The sequence below is a fragment of the Convolutriloba macropyga genome, unplaced genomic scaffold (assembly GCF_964194025.1).
Source record: "Convolutriloba macropyga unplaced genomic scaffold, txConMacr16.3 SCAFFOLD_3366, whole genome shotgun sequence".
Classification (NCBI taxonomy): domain Eukaryota; kingdom Metazoa; phylum Xenacoelomorpha; order Acoela; family Convolutidae; genus Convolutriloba; species Convolutriloba macropyga.
This window is the reverse complement of record NW_027451672.1, coordinates 1,736-28,101: the sequence shown is the minus strand read 5'-3', so window position 1 is coordinate 28,101 and position 26,366 is coordinate 1,736. Positions and strand designations below refer to the sequence as shown.

The window sequence follows — 26,366 nt, the reverse complement described above, 5'->3', positions numbered from 1 at the left end:
CTACAATAATCATGCAGGAATACACCAATTAATACATACTGTTCTATCTTTCATTATTTGATCGTATACATCTAAAGCAAAAGAAATCATCAGCCTCTGAGTTTTGGGTGCTGGAAAAGGCTTCGTTCGAAAACAAATTCCTCATGGCTTCAATGCAACCTGAGCTTTGTGAAGAAATATAATAATATTTTGTCTTGTTATCTCTAAAATAATTCAAAAATAATATTTAAATGAATATATGGACCCGGGTCGAGGATTTTCCCCAAAATTAACCGGGAAAAGAGCGTAAAGAAAGTAAAAATAAAAAAAATAATAACACCCCTATTTCTCCGCTTAATTAAGGGTGGAAGAGTGTAATTATAAGTGCAATTTTAAAAAATAAAGGTGGAAGGAGGTAATGAGGATTGATCCCCCATTTTTTCCCCTGTCCCGCATGTTATTTTCATTGTCTGCATTAACCATTGCGCCAACTGACAGTAGACTCCACTGATTCAATTTGGTTATATTGGCAATTGTGTAAGAGTGTAAATTTTTTTATCAGTCCACCCTAAATTACACTTTTTGCAAAGAGTGTAAATAGAGTGGAAAAAAAGAGTTTAAATACAGTGTGATTTTTTAAAATTATACTCTTTCCCTCTTTTCCCCTATAAATAGGAGCGGAATACGCTTTACACCCTTATCCCCGCTAATTAGAGGCGGCTTAGTGGTGAAACCTCGGTCCGGGGAGAAAATTTTAATAAGTAGAGATTGTAAGTTTTTTACAAATTTTTGAAAATCTAGGTTATAATTATTTTTGTAGAAAACTGCTTAAAGCTATATTGTCACCTCACAGAGCTTCTGAGTGACATTTCATGGTCAATTTAAAATCAACCTGAATTGATGGTACATTTCGTATTTTTCTTTGGCAACCCATATTCTTATGATAATTTCATTATAAATTTAAATTTCATTGTGAATACTGTAGCAAGTAGATTTGGGACTATACTGGCTTTTCTCAAGTCAGCCATGGATGTCTAATGCGTATACTTTTTGAGAAAATAATTTTCATGGAGGCTCGATTTCATGGAGAGTTTCATGGAGACTCAATTTTTCCTGTTAAAAATCCTTTTTCCTTTAGTGCAATGATCAGAATCGATTTAAATTTTGAATTATGGCAGAAAAAAAGTTTTATTGAAATTATTAATTCCTCAATTGCCTCTCTAATGTCATTTGATCCTGAAAATATAAATCGCTATAATTGATAAAACTCCAAAAACTTTAATTTCAGTAGAAGGAGTAACTGAAATCAAAAGAATTTGGGTTATTTTAATGTTTTATTTTCATTACAATTCGAAGTGTTTGACGTGTTTTCGTAATCATTAGTCCTGGATCCCTTTAAACTTTTTGCTTAAGTTTAAAGTCAAATTATATGGGTGTTTTTGGTGATGCAGAAACAGGAAGCGCAGCAAGGAAGAGCGAGTGATACGCCGTTGCGAAGTTCTATCACTCTAATTTTCAAGTGGAATGAGAAAACGGTGCGCGAAAAAAATGCGCTTTCTCACTAGTGATTTTGTGTTCCTTTTGGCACTTTGAAATTTGTTATTGCTGCTTTTGTGAGATTCTTGAGCAATTTCTTTTCTACGTATATCCCATTGAAAATCCATTTCTAACCTGTTGTAAGTATTTTTTTGTTTCGTAATTAATCATTTTTGTTCCGACCCATTTTAGTGGGGGAGGAACTCTGTACTCAAATTGGTTTTTTGTTCAGACAATTTTGGCCGACCGATATAAACAATGTAGAGAGTTGTGAATGGTATCACTAGAAAGCCCGTCCACGGCAGTGTTGTTTATTTTAACGGCAGTGTTATTTATTTTATCTCTTAAAGTAGGGTAGGGTTGCTGTTCGATTTGTGTTTTCGACTAGAATTAATGCTAAATTTTTTCAAAATTCAGACATATTTTGTCAAAAATGGGAGCAAATACGCGTTTTTAGCACACTTTCTTAAAATATGCTGAAAGTGGACGCCTGCAAACTGCGCTAATATTCTTTTAAAGCTCAAAATGAGCTAGTTGCATTTCCGCCGGCCTTAAAATTAATCTGGAATTATAATATTGCGAGTTTTCGGTAATATTAAACTCGTTAAATATAAAAACAAATCATGATTTTTTTTAAATACTGCTAAATTGTTTTTTTAAAATGATCTATTTCGCTACTATTTGAACGAATGATTCTATTTTTAGCCGTGCAGCAATATCAGCGCTGATCTTGATCTCACCATGGATCCATGGATGATTACGGTTAAAAAAATTTTAGAATTTAATGAGGCGCTGCCATTCTTAAAAAAAAATTTTCCACATTTTTAGGTTTAATGTAAATTACTGCCAAGAATATCAAACTAGTACTCAATTATTGACAGATACTATTTACAAAATGAAGCTGTTAGGCCATATGTTTTCAGAGTTAAGCTCATGGTTTTTATGGCTGACCAAATGTTTTCGTAAAATTTTTATGGACTTCTTATGTGTTGCTTTTTTTTGCTATGTTTTTTGTAGTCCAATGACTAAGTCTATACGATCGAAGATACAAATGGTTTCATTGAGGTAAAAGTGAACCTAGAAATTGTTTTCAGTTGTTATCAAATGTCTCTTATGATTGTGATCTCATTTGTTTTAGGAAAATCTCTTTGAATTTTTGTACTTTTCAAAAAAATTATCTTATTTTTTTATCTTCAGGCGTAGTCTCAGTAAAAAAGGAAAACACACTTCCTGAGTTATGAATCATTGTTCTTAACGGATTATAATTAACCGAAAGTTTTCTGGTTCATTTTGTTTTGTGTCGAGTAATCACATTATTGAGAGGTCCAATTGACAGATAGGATAATTGGGAAAAAAAGCACAAGTGTTAAGAAACGCCATATCTGAAAATGTTATTTGTTTATTGACTAATTTATGCGTTTTGGCTGAGACACAGTTCTCTCGCAAAAGTTAGTGGATTTTTTTTAACTTTGCCTAAGTTTGTCTTTTTGTTGCCTATGTACAACATATATCTGATAATCATGGGTGTCAATTGTCAATTCGATCCCCAGTACAATACATTGAAACTTTTCAAAGATTTCGGTTAATAGCTATTTGTTTCCATGAATTTCAAATAAACATTTTTTTTTTGAAAAATGATTTTTTCATTTGTCTCCTTTTTGCTTTCATTTTTGTCATTATGTAATCAACATCACAAATAAAAAGTCTCGAGGACTTTGGTTAAATCAAATATTTTTTTTGGTTGGTGATATGTTTCGGCTGATTGCTACAACCATTTAATTTCATTTAAAAAAATCGAGATTTCTACACTGTTCAAATATTTGGTCTCTTTTTCCTGTGATCAATACGTAGTCCTTTCATAAGGAAGACCCGTTGTTGTTAAGATAAGAATCAAGGGATGACCTACAGTTTCTGCAGAAAACAACATAAAAATATACTGCCCTGAACGATGTGATGTTGTAAACTTGTTTTTGAAGTTTGGGCTTCTGCCTGTATTTGTTTTATTTTGTAGTCTTGTGATTTAATCTCGTTAAAAACCAGCGCCAGTGGCTTTCTGAGGTGTTGCATCCTAATTTATCAACTTTATGAAATCCTATATCTGTTACAGCTTTTGAAAATATTTGTTTTCAAAGACGTCTGATTTTTTGAGCCTCGCCAATTTTTAAATCGCTCTTTGTTCTTTTTTAGCTTAGTCTCTAAGACAGGTAACAACGCGTTTCCAGTGAGCTACATGTTAACCTTTATAACGGTTTTAGTTTCAATCGTTTTTTTCTTGCTTTGTTACGACTCTTACTAAAAGATTTCATAAATGTTTGAGATTTTTATAAGTTTGTACAATTTAAAGGATTTTTGTTTTCTTTTTAAATAACAACGTTAATGGTAGGTCCCATTGGTTTAATAATTCCGTTTAATTGGAAGATTTTGATGCTCATAGTGAAAGATTTTTGGTTTTAACGGATTCACTGCCATTTTCGCGCAAAATTTACTTAAATTTTTGCCAGTATTTGTCTTTTTTTGTAGTGGTATGATGTATACTGGATAGTAACAGGTCTCAATTGCCTTCTATGAATGTACAACTTAACATTTGAGCGTTTTCAATTAATATTTAATGATATCAATCACTTTGGATTAAATTGTTTTTAAAAATGGAAACGTATTTCTTAACTTCGAATCTTTTTGCTCTATTTAGTCGACCGTTTACCCAGTTGCATTGAGGACAGGTTCAAAATCCTTTCTAATGACGTATAGCTCATTTTGTTTTGTTTAGGATTTGTCTGATGCGAGTTTCATTTTGTTGTTAATTTTTTAAGATTAGAGATCAATTCTTTGTCGTAATTAATGTTTGTTATTTGATTAACAACAGGTTCCATCGGCCCTCTAGCGTTGTTTTATGGTATCCTATTTCTGTTTTATTGAACGATGTTCATGTTTTTGGAAAATTTTTGCTTTCATTTGGTAGCCAATTAAGCCAAAAGTGTGGATGAGTGGGATCGGAACATTATGTGCGTACGCACATTACCGAGCCTCCTTGTTGAATTAAAGTTCAGGACTTCTCCTGCTGTGTTTCTCTCCTAGAGAATTCAATTTTTTTCAGAAACAGAGACTAAATGCCATTTTAAATATTGGTTTTTCAGTTTTTGGTAAATGAAACTGAATCTTATGGTATTGGTTGGTTTGCTCTTTCAAAGCATGCCAATATCATATTGCACAAGTTAACATATTGCTTTTTCATCATATGATTTTGATGAGAGTTTGTATAAAAAAGCTCAATATATTTATTTTATAATTTTCTTCAAAATGTGTACCACTTGGTAGAAATTGTTGGTTCTGCCTACTAGAGTTTTGCCCAAAAAGTCTCAAACTCTTAAATAACCTTACTTTGTTTCAAAAAGTTGCTTCCTCTAATCATTTTTAAAAAAGAGGATTTTTAAAAGAGGGGAATATCATCACAGAGTTTTAACCTGAGTTTCAGATATGGGGTGCTGCCTTTTTGGTTGGCTACAAGCGGAGCACTAAAAAAGAAACGTGGTTGCAATTTGATAGAAAATGTCTGATGTTTTTGTGCTGAGCTGCGCTATCAGCCATATGGCCGGAGTTATTAAACCAAGATTCTGATGCGACTTTAAGGACAAAATGACTAACCGTCTCTGCTTAATGAAGAAGTTCTATGTTTGGAGAAATTCCAGTTACACACTTCCGCCGATTGTGATCGAATTGCAACTTGAAATCGGTTCACGATCGCTTCGGGCTCGCGGAAGGCCATCGCCTCTGCAAACAACCAACCACCTCCTCCCCAAAGGGAGGAGGATGAAGAACTACTCCCATCTCGACTCTGTAGTGTCATGAAAAACGCGAGCGCACTCACAACTGCTGCAGGGCGAGGAATGTTTACTTTGATTCCAGTTCTGTTGGTGTTTTTGGATGACTTTTTACTGATGTCACTTGTGTTGTTCGCTTTACTGCTGCCCTCTACTGAGTTTGATCCCATAGTTGCTAGAGTAATTGGTTTATGCGCCACGGGAACTCTGAACGATGAACTTTTATTAGATTTCAATAAAATCGAAGCAATAAAAACCCAAAAAAATAGATTTAATACTTTGGTTTTATGGGGACTTCCGATGCAAAAACAGACATGAGAACTAAAACAGTTGATATATTCGGATCCATTCTGTATCTGTCCCTAAGTGTTTTTTGTTCCAGATTGATATTTATATGTTGCTATATAGACGTTACTATGACAAAAAATAGCAGGTGCACTTGGGGTTCGAGTGCAAACATTTAAAAACTTAAAAATAAATTGAAGTCAAAATAAACAACTTGAAAAAGTTGTTCAAAAAAGCTTTTGAATCCAATTAGATTTATGTATTTATACCATTTAAATTTGATAACAATAACTAAGAGCACCAAACCAGCGCTAACTAACGCCATGTTAGGATAATTTTCAACTTCTCGTCGCAAAACTACCAAATTCCTTGTAAGACTGCTATCTCCTCGTAGTTGAATATTGTTCGTGAAGTCGAGAAATAAAGCCTTTACAGAATCTTACAAAGCACAGATACACCAGACAAAATTGGCCTTATTAGGATGCTGTTTAACCAAGCTGGTTCTTTTGCAATTGCTTTTCGAAAAAATTGTGCAATCAACAAAGCTCTTGAATTATTATTCTGAAATTTTAGAGGAAAAACAATTTCCGCTGAAGAATATGTATAACCTCCATTAAAAATCAAAAGTCACGGAAAAGTTTTCAGTTACTGAAAAAAAGTTTCTTAAGAGACTCATTGTTACAGAATACATAAAGTTATAACTATCTATGACAAACACTTTCACTTCAACCGCTTTCAAGCGTTGTTTTCCCCGTCAAAACCATTTTCAGAATTCAGTGCAAAATTAAACATTACTCTAATTCTCGCTTTTCTTGTTTTTCCATTACTCGCTTTTCTCGTGTTTTATCATAAAAATATTCACAGCTTCCTTTTCTTAAAATCTTTTTTGACTGGATTTTTGAAGGAATGAATAACTGTTTTAGGCGTATTTCTTCCTCAAAAACTAATTGTATCAACAACTTCATTGGCGCTACGTTCCTTAGCAGTGCCCATCGAGAATCAAATCCTTGTTTTTCAATAGAAGCAAATATGCAAATTGATTTTGACCGTTATTTTAAAAGTGTGTTGATAGGATGCAAGAAATTTCTTCTAATAGATCTTTTAACCAGCATTCCATACTGAACAACCATCTTGACGTAAATATTCCTTTTTTTTCTTTTTCAAACACTGAGGTTTTTCTCCACTATTGATTGAATAACGACTTTTAGCTTTCTACCTTCGCTAACTTTTATGTGATCCTTGAAATTGGGCCGGCAGCAATAATATTTGCTAAGTATTCTATCTTATTTTTCTTTGATTAATTTGTATGTTAATGATCAGTGGGTTAAATTTATTGAGCATGCTGGGCTTTGAGCAAAGCGTGATTAGGTTTTACTGAGTTGACTGTCAATTTTTTCTTATCAGAAACGATCTATTAACTTTTCGAAGCTCTCAATCGTGCACTGCTGCAACGGTAACTGTAGTTCCATGAGAAATGATGTTACTTCATGATTATAAAATATTCAAAAGGTTTCATTTTGTAGGAGCTAAGCAGGACATTCATTTAGATGATACAAAGCAATCGACCCAAAATTAAATCTTGTAGAAAGCCACAGTTAATTGTTTTTTTCTGTGATGATTTCTGCCTGTTTGTATATATTGGTTTCTATCTTACAGGTAAGACTGAATTTAAATCAGACACGATTCCTCTGAAGCCGTACTTTGACATTTATCAGAAAACATATTAACTAACAAAAACTGACATGGCATCGAATAAACAAATTTTATTAGTCCTGGTAGCATTGACAAATCAATTTTTTGAATATCAGAAAACCATCTGCACCATGTTAATTTTTGTAGAAACAACTATATCGAACAACTTTTTCTTAAAATAAGGTGTATCTTAGCCTGTAAAAAATCCAAGAATATACATTCAAATTCACCTAAAAAATGTTGTCATAGTTGCCAGAAATTGTTAATTTAATACTTCATGGAACATGACAAAATTATATAAACTTCGTTATCGTGTGGTTGCCATTTTCTTCAAGCACCACCAATTTTAATCAGAATACAACAGCAATTGGGAGTTGAGTTTACAACACGATTTTTTTAATTAGAACACGATTTTTTTAATGAGAAAAAAGACAGCCTCAAAAGAGCAGGATTCTGCGAGAAAAACAGGAGTAAGAATGGCTGACAAATGGTTATTCAGTTTATAGGTCTACACAAAACACATGACTGGTACAAAAAAATAAGCAAAGAACTGCATTGTGCTGTGAGAGAGAACAAGCTGAAACTTGTAAAATATAACTTTAGAAAGAGATAGTGACGAGATAGTGACGATAGTGACCAGAGATTGCATTAAAGGTTTATAACATTATAGACTTTTGTCAAAGAATATTGTTAAAGCAGAATCTCAATTAATATGTAAAAAAATTGAAGAGAGTGGAGGTGAGTGCAGTTTGCACTTGAATCATTATACAATTAAACTACTCACCGTAACAATTTACAATTAATTTACAACTAACTTACTTTAGTGTATTTATGTGCAGATGCTAACATGAGATATAAAAAAATTTTGGTTGCACAAAATTCATTTATGCATTTGACTAAAGTGTATTGAAGATAATTTTTGTAAACAGTTGTCGAGCAGATATGAAGGCAACAGTAAAATATCGCAAACAATTTGTTCTCCAAAACTTCAATTTCGTTGTTTAATTCCTTCTGGGGGAGGGCAGTATTATGAATTTCAATATGAATATTTCTGAACATTTAGCTAGTACTGCCTATTTCAACAGAGTGAAAAACAGATTGCAATATAAATGTAAAATAAAAAATAGATTCAATAAATATCGCGGATTTTTTATTTTACCATCATTTTTTTATGGAAATGTTGGTTCAATAAATACGCATTTAATGTCAAATAAGACCATTTTGCCTAAATTATCAAACAAATTATGCTCACAAATTTGTTTTAGTGAGAGATTCGGTAGGGACAATTTTCTTAAATTTCCAATAAAAAGAAAACCCATTAATGAACGCGTAGAATTTGAAAAAGAGTTCTTATTGAACTTGTTCTGATTAATCAAGCTAAACTTGTTCTGATTACTCTAAACTTGTACCATAAACTTGTTCTAATTGTTCAAACTTAAACTGCTTCTGACTTTAGCGAAGAGCAATGCAATCCTCAATTGGCAACAGAATTGGATGGAACTTTTCAAATTTTGCGAAACTTAACACTGTTTGATAAAATGCAATATGCAAGAAATTCAGAAACGCTTAATTTAAATGATTCTTTAACCGAAAACGACAGAATTTTTTTCAAAAAAAGACAAACTTGAAATTAAAACGAGATCAAACATTTTGTAGTTGTCATCTGAAAAAGATGTGATGAACTTTTCAACCCGAAAATGAGTATACGGAATTTGAAGGTAACTTTAATGCCATATTTTTGAAATTTAATTGCGCGTTTTTTCCGCAACGCATGTTGACGCTGTATGACTTAATTTTTTCACTCTATGAGGATGATAATTCTCTGCAAACTGAACAAAGTATTTGAAATATTTTGCGTCAGGATGACATAAACAAATTAAACCTATTTGTTTATGATAACAATTTAACTCTCAATAATTTTGAAAAAAAAACAATAACTCTACCGATAAGCAGCATAAACAAATAAACTACTTTGAAATTGAATATTATCTAGTGTTCTACTAGGCAGATGCCTCAATTCAAAGGAAAATGTGAGAGAAATTTGTTTAAAGCTGAGGTACTTCATGCATTTGTATTACAGATTAAGGTTCTTGTCAAGCATCAAACAGCTCATGTATGTTTTCATGTGATAAGGGAAAATTGTATTTCAATTTGAAGCACTTCTATTCGGAAGTTCAAATCAGCCAACTATCCAACTCATTGAAACAGAAACTAAGCAAATCACCCAATAAAAATTGGGGAAGAAACCATTGCAATCAACTGCGAATGAACGGGAAAGTTAAGAAAATTTCTTAGCTAAGCAACTGCACGTTTACTAACTATTGGAAACTTCAGCTGAGAATTGAGACCCGAGCGAGATTGATGACTTCAACCAATTTTTTGAGTAAATTGAGTTTAAGAAATTGAAACATAAAAAAGCGGCCGATAAAAATCTGAAACCTAGTAATATGTTCACTGGATTTAGTACCAGACAAATTGAAATACCTATTAGATTTTTGATCTATTTTGTTTTCAAAATCAATTCTGATTAAAGTGAAACTCTAAAAGTATATAACTATTCAAAAACGAACTTACATCATCTTACATTCCTTAGAAATTATATACAGGTAAATGCCAACAACGGCTATCTTTTTTGTTTATTTTTTTCTCTCCAGTACTTCGATAAAATTTTTCGATTATTGGTATTCTCCATAGCAGTTTTTAAGTAAAAGTACATTATGAGTCTACGTTTTGTTGATTTTTTCAAGAGAAAATAATAAACTGTTTTCTAAATTCATCAACCGTCAATCTGTGAAAACGCGAAATCTTTTGATTTTCTTTCAAGTGTTTTAGTAAAATAGTTCTATCATATAATTATTTTTATATAGAAACTTGAGAACATATTTCTTTTGTCTTATTCAAAACAAACGAACCTTTACAACTGTATAATTTTTTAGTAACAGGTCTTTTGACAGACTTTTTGAAAATTGTTTTCTATTCAATTTCTCGCATACCATTTTTTTTCAACCAAGATAACTGTGAAATAGAGTAGACCATGTGAGCAAAATATCTTTTTTGTTTAGTAAATGATATTGAATTACATTACTATTAAATATATTAATGAATTCTAATCCAGTTACTCAAGCCGCAGACCTTTTTGCCAATCATATTTATTTTCTATTGCTTTTTGCTAAGTCGCTTTTCTCTTGTTGAAATCAAAACTTATGAAAAACGGGTCACTACAATCTGTCACCTTCTGATTACTATGACATGTTGGCATAGCTCAAACTGGCGGAGAGTTCACAAAATAGAGGCAGATAAAAGATACAAACAAATAAACATTAATATTTAATAACAACACATTAATTCGGACAAATGAAAACTTTGGTATTCTGTAATTGTTTGATCTTGTCATAAAAAAAACGTTTTTAAATCAAAAAATTCTCTTCCTCTAGTTTTCATACTTTAGGCTTTTATGAAATCTTCTCCGAAAATAGAATAAATACTCCATATAGCTTGTTCTTTCATAGTTAAAGAGCTAAGTAGTCATCTGCACTCTTTCCTTCCTCATATCACTGAGACTAAGGCAAATATTTACAGCCACATGATTCTACAATTTTTAATGAACATCTCTTTAAAGAAAAAGAAATAAGGTTGGCAACTATTGATTAATGATCGGTTGAAATCAAATTTTCAGAATAAAATTAAGGCGTGACGTCTCTTATATGCTTTTGATTCCACCTTTCATAAGCATCATATCAGGTATCCGCAGCTGGAATTTTTTATTTTAGAATTTTTGACAAATTAATTGTCAAAAAAAATGTTGAAATATTTATGAACTTACATTGGTCAAGAAGATGTCTGATGAGAAGGCGGCAATAGCTTTTATTGGCTCTAGATTCAGTTTAATACCAACTGCGACTATTTACCAGTCGTGCTTGTCAAATGACTTGGCCAATATAATTTACTTCCCTACTTTATCCTAAGTTAAGAGGGAATAATTAGTTAAACTGCCTATTTTGAGAGAAATATGCTAAAATAATCATTACTATTGCTTTCATTGAGAATGACGTCAGCAACAAATGGAAAAACTTTCCCACACCAGGCGCCTCATCGATTGGCCCGCTTAATTTAACACGAATTCCCGATAAAGAATCAGTCAGATATGTTGCAAATGGGCATGGATATATTTAGGAAAAGAGAAGCCGCCTTTAATCAGAGACCGAAATGAATTCCCAGTTTAAATGTCTTCATTGACTGCTTTGTTTGTAGCAGCCACTTGTTCACTTGTGTTGCACAGTCGTGGGAGTACTGAAAATAGCTCATCTCAAAAAGTGTGGGTGTCAATCGAAACAAATCCCAACATTTATATACACGCTCTCCATCTTCTCATCAAGAATGACAAAACATCAAACTTTAAATAATATCAAATTTATGTTCAAGCCAGGATAACTTTATCATTTAAGGCAGCGGTTTTTTGATCACGTGTCCTTTTCTTGATAAAATCACTGGTTTTGTACTTCTGATTTTCGAATTAGTTTTTTTTACAAAGATTGCATTTCAGTATCTTTTTACACTAAGCGAATAAAAAATTATATGTCAGCAATTTTTCTAGTTTTTTTCTTAAAATGTCATCTGATAGTGTCCTAATATTTTGCGTATAAATCGCGCAACGAGGAGTGGTAATTTTTTTTTTTGAATTTCTCCTGTTAATTTATAAAGCACGCAGAAGTTGTGAACACAGCAGAATCCACTATGAAAAATCCATAAATCCAAAATTTCATCAGGAGTGGACGCTTGCAAATACTAACGTATCTTAATTAAGCGCCCAGATTTTATTTAAAAACAAGTTTTTTTAACGTATCGTTTTGAATGATCAAGCTATATTGAAGTGCATTGACTAGTTTTTTTAACTTTTATACAGGACATGGTCTCTTGTTCAAGCTGAGGTAGTATTTTTTGTTTCAGTAGAAAATTTATCAAAATTCTACCGCGATAACGCAGAGATGTCCGAGTTGAAACTCTTTTTGACGTTTTTGTTTGTATAATGCGAGTGGTTTTCGAGCGAGTATTGTACGAAAAATTTTGATTTGCGGTCAAAATCTCATTCATCATTTTGTTTGAATGTAACCCAAAGTATGATTTAAGGCTGAATGAAAGCAGATGTTTTATGTACAATTCACAAATTGTCAAAATTTTGAACTCGAATAAAGTATCAAAGATGGAGTCACTTGGTTTCTTTCTGAAGACAATTCTCAAAATTTTCTTTTGTAACCGTTCAATTTTTTGAAGCTTATTCAACGTTGTCCCACCATAAATAAGAAGTCCATACTCAAAAATTGGTACCACTGTAGTTTTGTAGAACATCAAAACGGTGTTGCGACTGCAAGTTCTCCTTAGCCTTGCAATTATTCCGATCCACTTCTTTAATTTTAAACAAATGGATTCCACATGTTTTTCGAAAGTTAAATTCGCGTCCAAAATTACTCCTAGATATTTGTAGGTATTGCACTTCTGAACTGGGCAGTTTTGAATGTTTGTGTTTGCTTTAGTTTCAAAAAAATTCATTACAAAAGTTTTTGACTCGTTTAAATCCAATTTATTTTGATGTAGCCAATGTGAAACTGAATGAATTTCAGTAATTAATTCTTCATAGGTTGGTCTGTTTTTGAAAAGGAGGCTGGTATCATCGGCAAAAAAATACGGAGTGGATAATTTACAAGCGTCCACAAAGTCATTAAAGTACAGTAAAAATAATACAGGACCTTGAGGAACTCCATTTTTTACTATTAGTTCTTTCGATATTCTATTTTTCCATATAACACACTGTGTTCTTGATTTGAGATATGAAGAAAACCAGCTTAAAACCTGACCCCTAATTCCAAAGTTTTCTAATTTTTTCAACAGCAGCGAGTGATTAACAGTGTCGAATGCCTTTTTCAAATCTAGGAAGACCGTGGTGCTATTGTTCCCTTTTTCTTTTTCCAACCTTATGTTTTCCACTACATTTACGAGTGCATCAACTGTTGATCTCCGATTACGGAAACCAAACTGATTTTCACCAAGAATTTTGAATTTCTCTATGTAGTTGAGAATTTTTATTTTCATAATTTTTTCAAATACTTTTCCAAAAGACGGCAAAATCGAAATTGGTCGATAGTTATTGGCATCAGTTTTTGATCCCGTTTTGAAATGCGGTTGGATAGTTGCTCGTTTTGAGGCTATTTGGGAAAACTCCGCTCAAAAAAGATTCGTTGATGTAATTAACTAAAAATGGGGCTAAAGTTCTATCAAATCTCTTAATGAAGGTGTTAGTGATCAGATCCACACCATGCGCAAAAGAATTTTGTAGGCTGGCTATTTGTGAAAGCACTTCTACTAAATTTGTTTCATGTAGCATCATAGATTGTTCTTCAGCATAATTAGATGAAGGAAAGCTTATTTGAGGTAATTTGCTTACTATTTCATCTGCAACATTTACAAAATGTTCATTGAAATAATCAGCTAGGCTACTGGGGTCATCAGTTCCAATATTATTGAAAACAAGGTTATAACTCACATCACTTCTTTTGTTCCTGCCTATCAATTTGTTTATGATTTTGTACATTTTTCTTGAGTCCCTACCACAATTTTGAATTTTGTTTTGTATGAAAAGTTTTTTTGTGTCGTTCATGATTTGAGTGCTCTTGCTTTTCAGTTGAAGATATCTATTTTTATCGATGTTGTTTTGTGTTCTCAACCATTTTGTTCTTGCATTGTTTCTCTTCGCAAAAAGATTTTTTATTCGACTTGTGACCCATTGATTCCTATTTTTCTTTTGTTTTAATTCAACCAAAGGCTGGTGTTTGTCGACTACAAAATGTAAACAGTTACAAAATGCGTTGAAAGATTGATCCGTAATGTTGTTCTGAAATATGATTAAATTGTTTTCCAGTTCCTTTTTGTATTTTTCAAACAGTATTTTGTTGTTGAAGGCAGACATACTGCGACGTTTAGATGCTTTTATCTTGGGTTTAATCATACTTTTTGTTAAACTGAAAAATACTGGATAATGATCTGTGATGTCGTAACTGATAGAATTTACTATGCATAGATTTTTGTTGATATTTGTCAGAAATAAATCGAGGGATGATTTTGCTGTCGACGTTTCTCTAGTTATACCCGAATCCATTAGGTTTATACCGTTACTACAGATAACATCTTCAAATCGCTTTTTTATTGGAGTCAGAGATAGCTGATCTATATTGAAGTCTCCACATATAATAAGATTTTGGTTCGCATCCACCATAGTCTCAAGATAGCTGTCAAATTCAGTCAAGAACTGATTTTTATTGAACCCAGGGGGAACATAGTATGTAATCAAAGTATAGTTTTCGTTATTTGTTCTAATTTTTATACCTAGGCTCTCATCATAGTTCGTTGGAAAGCTATCTAACAGAAGAATATCCTCCCTGCAAAACATGGCTACTCCTCCACCAATTCCCACCCTGTATTTAGCAATTATTTTCTGATAACCTGATATATTGAAGTGTTCTTCATGGGAACCCTCTTGTATCCAAGTTTGAACAAGGCAAATCACAGTTGGTAGGGACTCAAATGTTTGCAAAAAAAACCTGAAGTTCCTCAAGGTGTTTGTTTAGAGACCGGATATTAACAAGCAAGACTGTGAATGTTAGTTTTTTGATGCATAAATTTTGTTTTGCTGAAATGAAACACCGTACATATTTTGTTTTTTGTTCATTGGTATATCATTTCCATTGTTTGTTGCGTCCATATCAGGCGAAAAAGCATAGGTTCTTTTGTTATTCATGAATGGAGTACCATTTTGTACAGTTTGCAAACTCTTTTGTTGTCTCCTTTGATAATCCGGTAGCTCGCGGTAATTCGCTCTAGCAAAAAAATTATCCAATATGCAAATTCTTTACAAATTAAAGTTTGAAAACGTGAAATGGGTTTAGTCCGGAAGCATGTCTCAAAACGAAATGTTCTAATATAGTTTTCTTCCTATTGCAACAGATTAAATTTTATCGCTTTATAGTCACTTCAAGCACTCTTTGCATGTCAATTAAGTCCAACATGGGTTTTTTAAGCTTCAATATCAACTAATAGCCAACTTTTTCAACTTATAGCTGATTTTTTAACAATAATAATTTTGTGGTGCCCATGATGAATACGGAATACAGTTTTCCTACAACAAATAAGAGTGAGAATTTTCTCCGAAAGCTCTATTTTTGATAAACGAAAGAGATATGAAGCTTCAAGAGCAAAAAAATCACTCGTGGATTTCAGACCCATCCAGACAAGAATCAGCCTGGTTCAGTTTACCAAGCTTGCTCAATTTTACTTTGTTTTATTTTGCATATAATATAGCAATATGCTTATAGCTTAGATTAACCAAAAACATTGATTTATATATTTGAAAAAAAATACTGAGGTTAATAGAAGTCGTGCAGTTAACATAAACACGATTATAACACTCCCGTGCACATTTTGATATGACCGAAGTCTGCAGTGCCAGAAGTTAAAATGCCAGAAGTTGATGCTTAGCCAGAAGTTGAATTCCGTTGACATTCGTCATTTTAAAACGTGCGCAATTCGTGTTTTAACCATGGTTACGTGACTCTGCGGAAGCCGCTTCGAAGTTCTGACTTGAAATCTCGAAGCGCTTCGCGGTTCCTGATGAACGCCAGAATTTCTCAATGACTTTCAACTGAAGGACGAAAACATTACTTGTTTCCAGTGCGTTTCATGGTTTAATTGTTAATGCACACTAAGTTTTTCGCAACATAATTTTGATGTGTGTTGATTGCAGTCGTCTGCTCTAATTGTTTTCAAATATTGATTTTTGAAACCTAATTGTGTGATTTTTTGTGGGCTTTTGATTTGTCAGTGAGTTGCATTACAAATGCCACTTTAATTGCTGGCAGTGCATACCACAAAAATCTGGATGCTCTACAGTTTTACCACAATAATGCGCACAGAAATCAAACAATGGTGCGCTTCATATTGTATCAATTCGGCGCTTATTCTGATTAATAATTTTATTGGTGGATTTAAATTAGTAGGTAAAATTGTCATTATTAGACTAGTGTTTTATTGCTTTTATTATCGGAGCTCTTACTAATATTTTTATATTCATCAATGTTTCTTTAGTTTCAAGAAGATAACTAAATCTTTTTTAAACCCATTGAACTCAAAGAGCTGATTGGACGATCGTATTTGAAAAGTAATAAAGGTAATAAGCATTTAAGTAAGGAAGCATCAGAGAAACTTATTTGTTTTTTATTCAGTGAGTGCTCCTTAAAAATCTGAATCCATTTTCCCACGGTAGCAAATTACGATCTATATTTCATCTTCTAACAAATTTGGCAAATGTCCAATAATGGCATTGAGAATTCCATCTGATAAAACACACATTATCATCAATGTAAAGACTTATTAGAATTAGCAAGTGTTTTAATCACATTTTTTTCTCTTTAATACTAGTTTTAATATACAATTTTCGGAACAAACTGAGAGTCGATAAAGTAAAAATTATCTGCTTACAAAATTTAATTTAATTTTCAGATTCATTGTCCTTTAAAACGCTAAAAGGAAGTTTTGACCGTCAATATGTGCTTTTAAGCAGAAAGCTTTTGCCTTTGTTAAATTATGAATTTAATACTATTAGTTCGATTCTCGGATGTGATCGTGTGAAGAAAAAAGTTCTGGAAACGCAGTTACAATGTATTAAGATTGTTTGCTTAAGTCTGTTGCTCTTTTTTCGGTTGAACTGTTTTACGCGAAGCAAATGCAGAATCAAAAAAGAACGAAACCGCTTTCAAGGCTTTTTATTGCGTTTTGAAAAAAAAACAGCCTTGAAAAGGTACTTAATTTCATTTTTTCTGAAATGTTTGTAAATTTTATGAAAAAGTGTTCCGCAAGTCATGTAATTTATCTTGCTGGTAGTTAAAGGTTACCGCTGTTCAGTAAATTATTAGTTCTTATTTCAATTCAATGGGATTTTCAATTTGCGTGAAACGGGTAGATAAATCGTTTGACAGGTAGTTTCTGCAGACGAATATCTCTACTGAGGTTCGTAGCTAAATGGACATTAATTTCATTTTCCATATTTATATATGACATGTATTTATAAATTCATGCGTTTATAAATTCAAACAATTTACCAGAGCTTATTCTTTTTGCATGAGAGAGGGAGCAATTTATTTGACTGAGCAGCGTGAAACAACCACTTAAAGCCCCTACCAGATCAAAAAGCGGCAATATTTAGGCAGCAATTAAGCATGAATTAACAAATTGTGCAGAGAGAGTTTTGGCGGTAATTTCTTGTGTGCAGATCAAATTTAGGCGGTAATTACTTATACACAGACAAAGCATAGTCTGCAATTATTCATGCGCAGATATCATTTAGGCGGGAATTATTCATTGGCAGATAAAACTAAGCCGTAATTTACCCCTGCAAATAGAGTCAACAGTAAAACTTTTTCATGCTCGTAGGATTTACTATGAAATTTTATCTGTAATTTCCCAAAAGTGACACGAACATAGTAATGGTACGACAAAAAAACAGACTGCAATTTTCAATGATTCAGCGCTGATTTTTGCTGCAAGCAAGGTACGGGTAGTGTCGTTGGGTACACTGGATTTTTCATGCTTCAAAGGGTTATATTTTAATATACTTTACGGGCATAAGATTCTCTTAGCATCAAGTTTTCTACACTCTGAGACAAAGTACACGCTGTTATTATTCGCGGAAACTAATATGAATTTCCAAAACACAATAAAAGGTTCCATGTCGACTAGTTAGTTGACTCTCTGTCAGTTTTTTTCATTTTCTAGAAGTTGTTTGAAGTCTGATCAATTTCACTGGAATTTCTTTCATTAAATTGATGGGTTTCCCTGATTATATTTTCATTTGGGCTAATTTGGAGAGACAACACAATGTTTTCGTAATTTCTCAATTACGGCGAAGGGGTTCCAGTGCAGTCCTGGAACAAAGTGGGATCATAGCTAGCACTCTAATGGGAGCACATTTCTCACCAGCCTATTCTGCTCAGAGACATTTTTAGAGTCTAGTATTTTTGATTAGACACACTTTGTGAGTTTTTTTGGTCTGTTTGGCAAAAACTTCCTCTCCGTGACCAAAGAGTGGACCTTGTTCTCGGACCTCGGCCTTGTAAAATATCCTACTAAACTATGGAAAAATTAGAATTATCGAAACTAAACCAAAACGGACGTAGATGCAAAAATCTGTTGTTCAGCAAGATGTCCGCTATAAAAGATTATGCACTGAACTAAAAAAATATATAATAATAATCTTCGTTAAGCTTCTCTTTGCAAGTTCCTGTTCAATTAAGGAGCTCCTTCCCGAGCACCACCTATTAGTCTTAATAGTTTAGACATATGTTGTCCATATTAAATTTGCCCTTAATGTCTAACCGATCGTTTTACAGTTCATTTTGAGCCAATCTAATTTTCGAGCCTTAGCAGGATTGAAAAACAGAATAACAGAAAAGTTACGCATAATTTAGTGATTAGATAGCTCCTTCATGGTTCAGTTTAAACGAGGAGGGTTTTCTTATAAACTACTTTCTTTTACAATCTTTAGTTTATAATCTTTCTGTTGTTATCTCAAAGTATATTTTTTGAGGAGTTGTTATAAAATTGTGCTCAAGTTTCTCAAGAAAACCAGCATTAGTTGTATGATACAGTTTAACATGCATATTACAATGACCAAACAATCCAACACCCTCACTCCATCAAACCGAGTTTTTGCCTGCAGAATACTAGGCTTTATTTTTTTAAATTTGGTTATCAGAAGAACTCTTTTTCAGTTTCTCCAAACGTCAAGTCCTTGAACAGAAGTTATAAGAATCAAAGGATCTATTATGTTTTGCTTCTCCCCCCACTGTTTTTTACGCCCCCGTTACAAACTATATGTTGTTATATAGCACGTTACTATGTAAAAAAAATAGCACATGCGTCTGATTAGGATATAAGCCCACAAAGCTGGGGGGGGGGGGGGGGTTGGCATAATAGACCGAAACAAATTCGAGATGTTCCACATTTTTAACAAAAATTTTTGGAATCCGAAAAAGAGATGAAATTCTCATACTTGAAGCACCAAAACAACAAGAATTGGATGATACAAAGTCAACTTACCTTTTTATTGTTTGCGTTTGTGTTCCAATGAAATGATCAGCCAACTAAAAGTTAGGGACTATTTTGGAATTATGTTTTTTCAGCTTTCAAACTGTTCCTAGTCATATCCTAATTACGACAGCAGTTGCATCTAAAAATGGCACTTTTGATTATAAGACTTGTCAATCAATTAATCATTTTAGGAACTCTGCCGCTATCTTTTCTTGTAATTAGAAGGAAATGTTAAAGCTATTTTAAAACCGATCGTTTTTAGTCGCAAATGAGCACACAGACCTAATGCCAATCAATTACATTCCGAAACTGACTCTCTTTAACACACCATAAATATAGATACGCCCACACACCTGTAATATTTTGCAATCATGAAAGAAATATTTCATTGATTTTCAATTCTTTCCAGTAATTTGATAAAAAATGATTCTAATTCCGCTATTTTTGTTATCGATGCCTGGATTCTTTGAAAGTCTCTGGCGTACGAGGAATAACAAAAGTGGTGACTTTTGGACCTTGAGAACATTTCTCATTTTATTCGTTTAATGCCTTTCAATTGTTCAGATGTTCTTTTCTCGGCACAATCGGCACAAAAAACACAAAATTACATTGTGTCATCAGCAAAATTTGAATTGTAGCATAAGAAAGATGAGTCTGATTTTAACGAATCATCACCAGAGGAGGCTCGGAGGATTTTAAAGAGTCACCATCAGAGAAAAACCAAAACAAGGAGGCTTGGTAATGTGCGTTGGCACATTATGTTCCAACCCCGCTCATCTACATATTTGTTAAATTGTCTACCAAAAGAGGAGGAGATTTTCTACCAATTTCTAATTTTATCTGGAAAATAGTTGGTGTAGGAACAGAACAGTTGCTTTAAACTCAAACTACTGAAATAACTAAACAGTGCCTTTTTAGAGTGCCGATGAGATTTGCCGTTAAAAAGACTACCTGGTAAGATAAACAAGAGATCAAACACCAAACCAAACTTTAATTACGACCAAAAATCAACGTATATATATATATATATATATATATATATATATATATATATATATATATATATATATATATATATATATATATATATATATTTTAGAAAAATGTTAAATTAGCACCATATGAAGTCTCATTTGAAAAATAAAATGTAATTCAATGAACAAGATATGGGACCTGCCCCTAAAGATAACAGGTAAGAACCAGACAAATGGAGACCAAAAAGAAAAAAGTTTAAAATTTTTTCAAGTCATGGAAACCATTTGCTACTAAATGAAACGAAAAAAAACGTTTATCTATAACTTCAGACAGAGATAAAGATACCTCTTTATATTCAGGTGATCTCTTGTGACTAATAAAGGAACAACAAATACGGGGGAAAAATCAATAAAAAATTGCTAAAATTAAACGTTCAAGCCAAATAAATCCTGAGCTATTAACTAAAAAAATATTTTATATATATAGTTGGACCTGTATTCAACGCCAATTATATTTGAAATTAGTTTTCTAATGTAACTGTCATACGGTATGGATAAACCATCATATATCTATAACCGTATTCAGTTCAGTTTTACCCATTTGAAGGGCAAGTGATAGTGTTATTTAGTTATTTCAGTTCATCCAAATCTTCATCACTTCTTGTCTGTTCATACTGTCTGTGCAGGAAATTGTCTGTTCAGCTTATAAACAAATTTTGCAGTTCCTTCCTGTCTTGTGATTATGTTATGAACAAAACTTTCATTTCCTCAATTGTACTTTAATTTAATCATTCGGTAATTTGCATTGCTGAAAATCAGTTCTAATTTAAATCTAGTAATTCGCTCTTCAATCGGACTCAACCGAATAGAATAGCACCAATCGCACCGCGATTAGCCAAGCTGACAATTAGAAAATCTAATTGTAGTTATGGAATTGCCATTTGTGGCGCAACTGCCGAAACTGGTTTGAACTATAAGCATTCACGACTCGATTGGAACAATCTGTCGCAATCGAGTATAACATGGCGCAGTCAGCAGCTGAATCAAAGAAGACGCCTCTTCATGTAGATGCATTTTGGGAGAAGCCTACTGCCACCCTCCATTGACGTGAGCTAAATGGACTCAACGGTGGAAGCTATCATTGCTAAAAAAAAAGAGGGAATTCAACTCGACAACCTTCTAAACGATCGACCAACAGCGGTTACATACCCACCCGAGCCAAATTACGAGGAACCAGTGGAAAATCACACGCAGGCAACGGAAAGAGATAGAAAAATCCGTAACCAACAACTCAAGGTAAATTGGCAAAATCGTTGCAAAACGATTGAGGAAATCGGTATCGTGTGCGGAGATAAACCTTGGGGGATCTGTGAGCAAAAATCGATATCTTTGTTTTATTTGGGCATTGGAACGGAGGGACGACGTATCTTTAAAAGCAAACATCTTCTTTTTCAAATAGAAAAACAGCCATTTAAAGAACTAGACAAGCATGGAGGACTCCTTTACAAAATTGAGAAATAGTGAATCTGTTGAAAGTTTCTACGGTCGTTTAATAGAACAAGCCGAAAACTGTAATCTAGGAAGTGAGGAAACTACCCTAATTCGAGATGCTTTCATACTAAACATGATGGATCATGAAACCCAAAAGGAGTTGTTAAAGGAAAAAAGTGAACCATCCAAAGCTTTTGAAATAGCAATCCAGATGGAGATGGGGGCACAAAATCAGCAAAAGATTAATCAGGATTTGATGTCAACTACAAACTCAGTAAATGTAATCAACAATTACCAGAAACGCAATCGCAACGCAAATGCCCAACAACCCAAACGAGATTTCACGCGATACCCAACTGTGCCCCAAAACTACCAATAGAGCAGCATCTGTATGAATTGCGGCCTACGATGGAGTCATAATCATCAACAGATTTGCCCCGCAAATGGAAAAACTTAATAATTGTGGAATAACTGGCCATTTTGCGAGAAAATTTTGAAAGCCAAAACGATCACAGGGACAAACACATAAAGCCCCCCAAACAAACGTCAATCAAATTGATAAGTCTCCCGAAAAAAGTGACGACGAGGAATCCGTTAACTACATAACTAGTTATCAGCAACTATACGAGCGAGTATACAATTCGAATTATGACAAGGACTCTGACAACTATGTGGCGGCCATCTCGTATGATTCGGCAAATCAGCTCGAACCTCTAAACGTCAAAGTACAATTCGGAGAAGTAAAAGCAAACGCTATGATTGACTCTGGAAGTGCGGTTATTCTCATAAAGAAAATATTAGCAAATCAAATAATTCAAACTACACAATCTGCGAAATGGATCACTAAGAAGGAAAATAGGGACCTAAAAACAATCTCCAATTATCCGATAAAAGTTCTCGGACATCTTGAGACAACGGTTGCATACAATAATTGGATAGACAAAGAAGCCAGTCTGACAGTGGTGGAAGACGGTCACAAAATCAACATTGGCAGAGACCTCTTCACAAGCCTGGGCCTTGAAGTTGTACAGGAACAACAACCAACTAATGGTAAATGTGTCAATAACGAGGAGTGGTAATTCACTCTGGCAAAGAAAAAGATCCAACCTGCAAATTCTTTACAAATTAAAGTTTGAAATCGTGAAATTGGTTTAGTCCGGAAGCATGTCTGAAAAAAAACGTTCAATTATAGTTTTCTTCCTATTGCAACAGATTAAATGTTTATCGCTTTATAGTCACTTCAAGTACTCTTTGCATGTCAATTAAGTCCAACATGAGTTTTTTAAGCTTCAACATCAACTAATAGCCAACTTTTTCAACTTATAGCTGATTTTTTAACAATACTAATTTTGTGGCGCCCATGATGAATACGGAATACAATAATTTTCCTACAACAAATAAGAGTGAGAATTTTCCCCGAAAGCTCTATTTTTGATAAACGAAAGAGATATGAAGCTTCAAAAGCAAAAAAAATCACTCGTGGATTTCAGACCCATCCAGACAAGAATCAGCCCGGTTCAGTTTACCAAGCTTGCTCAATTTAACTTTGTTTTATTTTGCATATAATCTAGCAATATGCTTATGGCCTAAATTAACCAAAAAAATATTGATTTATATATTTAAAAAGTTACTGCGGTTAATAGAACTCGTGCAGTTAACATAAACACGATTAAAACACTCCCGTGCACATTTTGAAATGACGAAACTTTGCAGTGCCAGAAGTTAAAATGCCAGAAATTGCTTTTTAGAAGTTACTTAACTTTCGACATTTTAAATTGTACGCGCTTCTTTTTTAACCATGGAGTCTGCGGAAGCCGCTTCGAAGTTCTGACTTGATATCTCGAACTGCTTCGCGGTTCTGGATGAACGCCAGAACTTCTCAATGACTTTCAACTGAAGGACGAAAACATTACTTGTTTCCAGTGAGTTTCAGGGTTTAAATGTTAATGCACACTAGGTTTTTCGCAAAATAATTTTAATGTGTGTTGGTTGCAGTCGTCTGCTCTAATTGTTTTCAAATATTGATTTTTGAAACCTAGTTGCGTGATTTTTTGTGGGCTTTTGGTTTGTCAGTGGGTTGCATTACAAATGCCACTTTAATTGCTGGCAGTGCATACCACAAAAATCTGGGTGCTCTACATTTTTAACACTAAAATGCGCACAGAAATCAAACAATGGTGCGCTTCATATTGTATCAATTCGGCGCTTATTCTGATTAATAATTTTATTGGTGGGTTTAAATTAGTAGGTAAAATTGTCATTATTAGACTATTGTTATATTGCTTTTATTATCTGAGCTCTTACTAATGTTTTTACATTCATCAATTTTTCTTTAGTTTCAAGAAGATACTCGCTATAATCTTTTTTGAACCAATCGCATCCAAAGAGCTGATTGGCCAACCGATCCAAAAAAAAATAAACATAAACACAATTTGAAAAATTTTTGAGCGAAACGTGAAAAAACTTCTGCTGTTCAAAACCCCCTATGAAAGAACTATTTGTAAAGTAATAAAGGTAATCAGCAATTAAGAAAGGAAGCATCGGAGAAATTTATTTGTTTTTTCCGTGAGTACTCCTTAAAAACATGAATCCATTTTCCCACGGTAGCAAATAACAAGCTATATTTCATTTTCTAACAAATTTGGCAAGTGTCCAATGATGGCATTGAGAATTCCATCTCATAAAACACACATTATCATCAATGTAAAGACGTATTAGTATTAGAAAGTATTTTAATTACGTTTTTTTTATATTAATACTAGTTTTAATATACAATTTTTTTCTGAACAAACTGAAAAACGATAAAGTAAAAGTTATCTACTTACAAATTTAAATTTAATTTTCAGAGTCATCGTCCTTTAAAACGCTAAAAGGCAGTTTTGACCGTCAATATGTGCTTTTAAGCAGAAAGCTTTTGCCTTTGTTAAATTATGAACTTAATACTATTAATTCGATTCTCGGATGTGATCGTGTGAAGAAAAAAATTCTGGAAACGCAGTTACAATGTATTAAGATTGTTTGCTTAAGTCTGTTGCTCTTTTTTCGGTAGAACTGTTTTACGCGAAGGAATTGCAGAATCAAAAAAGAACGCAACCGCTTTCAAGGCTTTTTATTGCGTTTTGAAAAGAAACAGCCTTGAAAAGGTACTTAATTTCATTTTTTCTGAAATTTTTGTAAATTTTATCAACAAGCCGGCTCGTTAATGTGCGTTCGCACATGATGTTCCGACCCGAGCTCATCTACATTTTTGACTAAAATGTCAACCAAATCAAGAGATAACAAAAATAGATGTTTGAGTTTAAAACAATCGTTACACATTCTATCTACTAATTGAATTACTAATGCCATGCTTCATTACAGCACCAACGTGACCTGACATTGAAGAGACTAGAAAAAAAATAGCACCAACAAAATTTTGGCGGCAAAAAATGAATATCTAAATTTAAAAGCACCTGGTAACAACGTCAAAATGCAGTCAGATAAAACCTTAACTACACAAGTTTACCTTTTACTAACTATACAGCAGATGAAAAGTTTTCTTAACGAGACTAGGTAACAAGCCGACAAAAAGAACGAACAGTGAGGCGAAACTTAAAAATTAATCAACATTTTTTGCACCAAGAAAATTCAAAAATCTTAAAAAACATTGGTTTTTAATAAAAAAATCCTTGATAAATTACTAAAAAGTCATTACAAAACCAAAAGCACCCGTCTGTGGTCAGACTATACCATAGAAACAAACTAAAGAGAAACTGAAAAAATTACAAACGATTTGCGAAAACACAAACCTTTGCTACCATTAAAATCAATACCTATCATCTGAATATGTATTTTTAATTCAGTTGTTATTTCTGCTATTTCAGTTGAAGGATTTATACTGAAAGATTAAATAAGTTTACTTGGGCCACATTTAAAAACCATTGGGATCTGTTATTACGCGATTGTTCTGAAGGAAGAGAAAAAGAAACGCAAAAAATGGCCATTCAATAAACGTTCAGAAAAACGAAACAACAGTGGCACATAATATCAATATATATGTTATTTCTTGAAATACACGAAATTCGATGGGACATCTGATTGATGAATAGAAGTTAAATTTGACGAAAGGAACTTATTCGCTATATACTGAATGTTTCGAGCAACATCATTCATTCAGTCCTCAATTACAAGCCTATGAGATCTGTGAGCAATTTACGGCTACCTAAAGAACAAAAACAGCGAATTCAGGAAAAAAAATTGAGCGACAAAAGGGTCGAAGGCATTAAAAAAATGAACTTTTCACTAAACACTCTTCAATTTTAAATTAATTTTTCAGGTGCAATGGGAAAACCTTTTTTATCAATATAATTTCAAAAAATCAACAAATATAAACAAATACATTAGACGCACGAAAATTGCGGGAAAACACGTATTATCAACGCCATTAAATTCATTAGCCTTCAACGGAAGCCAGTATATA

At 33.1% G+C, this 26,366-nt stretch overlaps 1 protein-coding gene across 1 annotated transcript; it reads right to left on the bottom strand.

The window, feature by feature from the left end:
- Positions 1-39: 39 nt before the first annotated feature.
- Positions 40-19,564, bottom strand: LOC142356886 (uncharacterized; the record flags this gene model as incomplete). The annotated part of the gene is made up of 3 exons (XM_075408652.1): positions 19,452-19,564; positions 5,158-5,540; positions 40-71 (listed from the first exon to the last, which is right to left on the bottom strand). Coding segments are annotated over exons 2-3 (378 nt in total), but the record flags the coding sequence as incomplete, so codon positions are not given.
- Between the last annotated feature and the right edge of the window lie 6,802 nt (positions 19,565-26,366).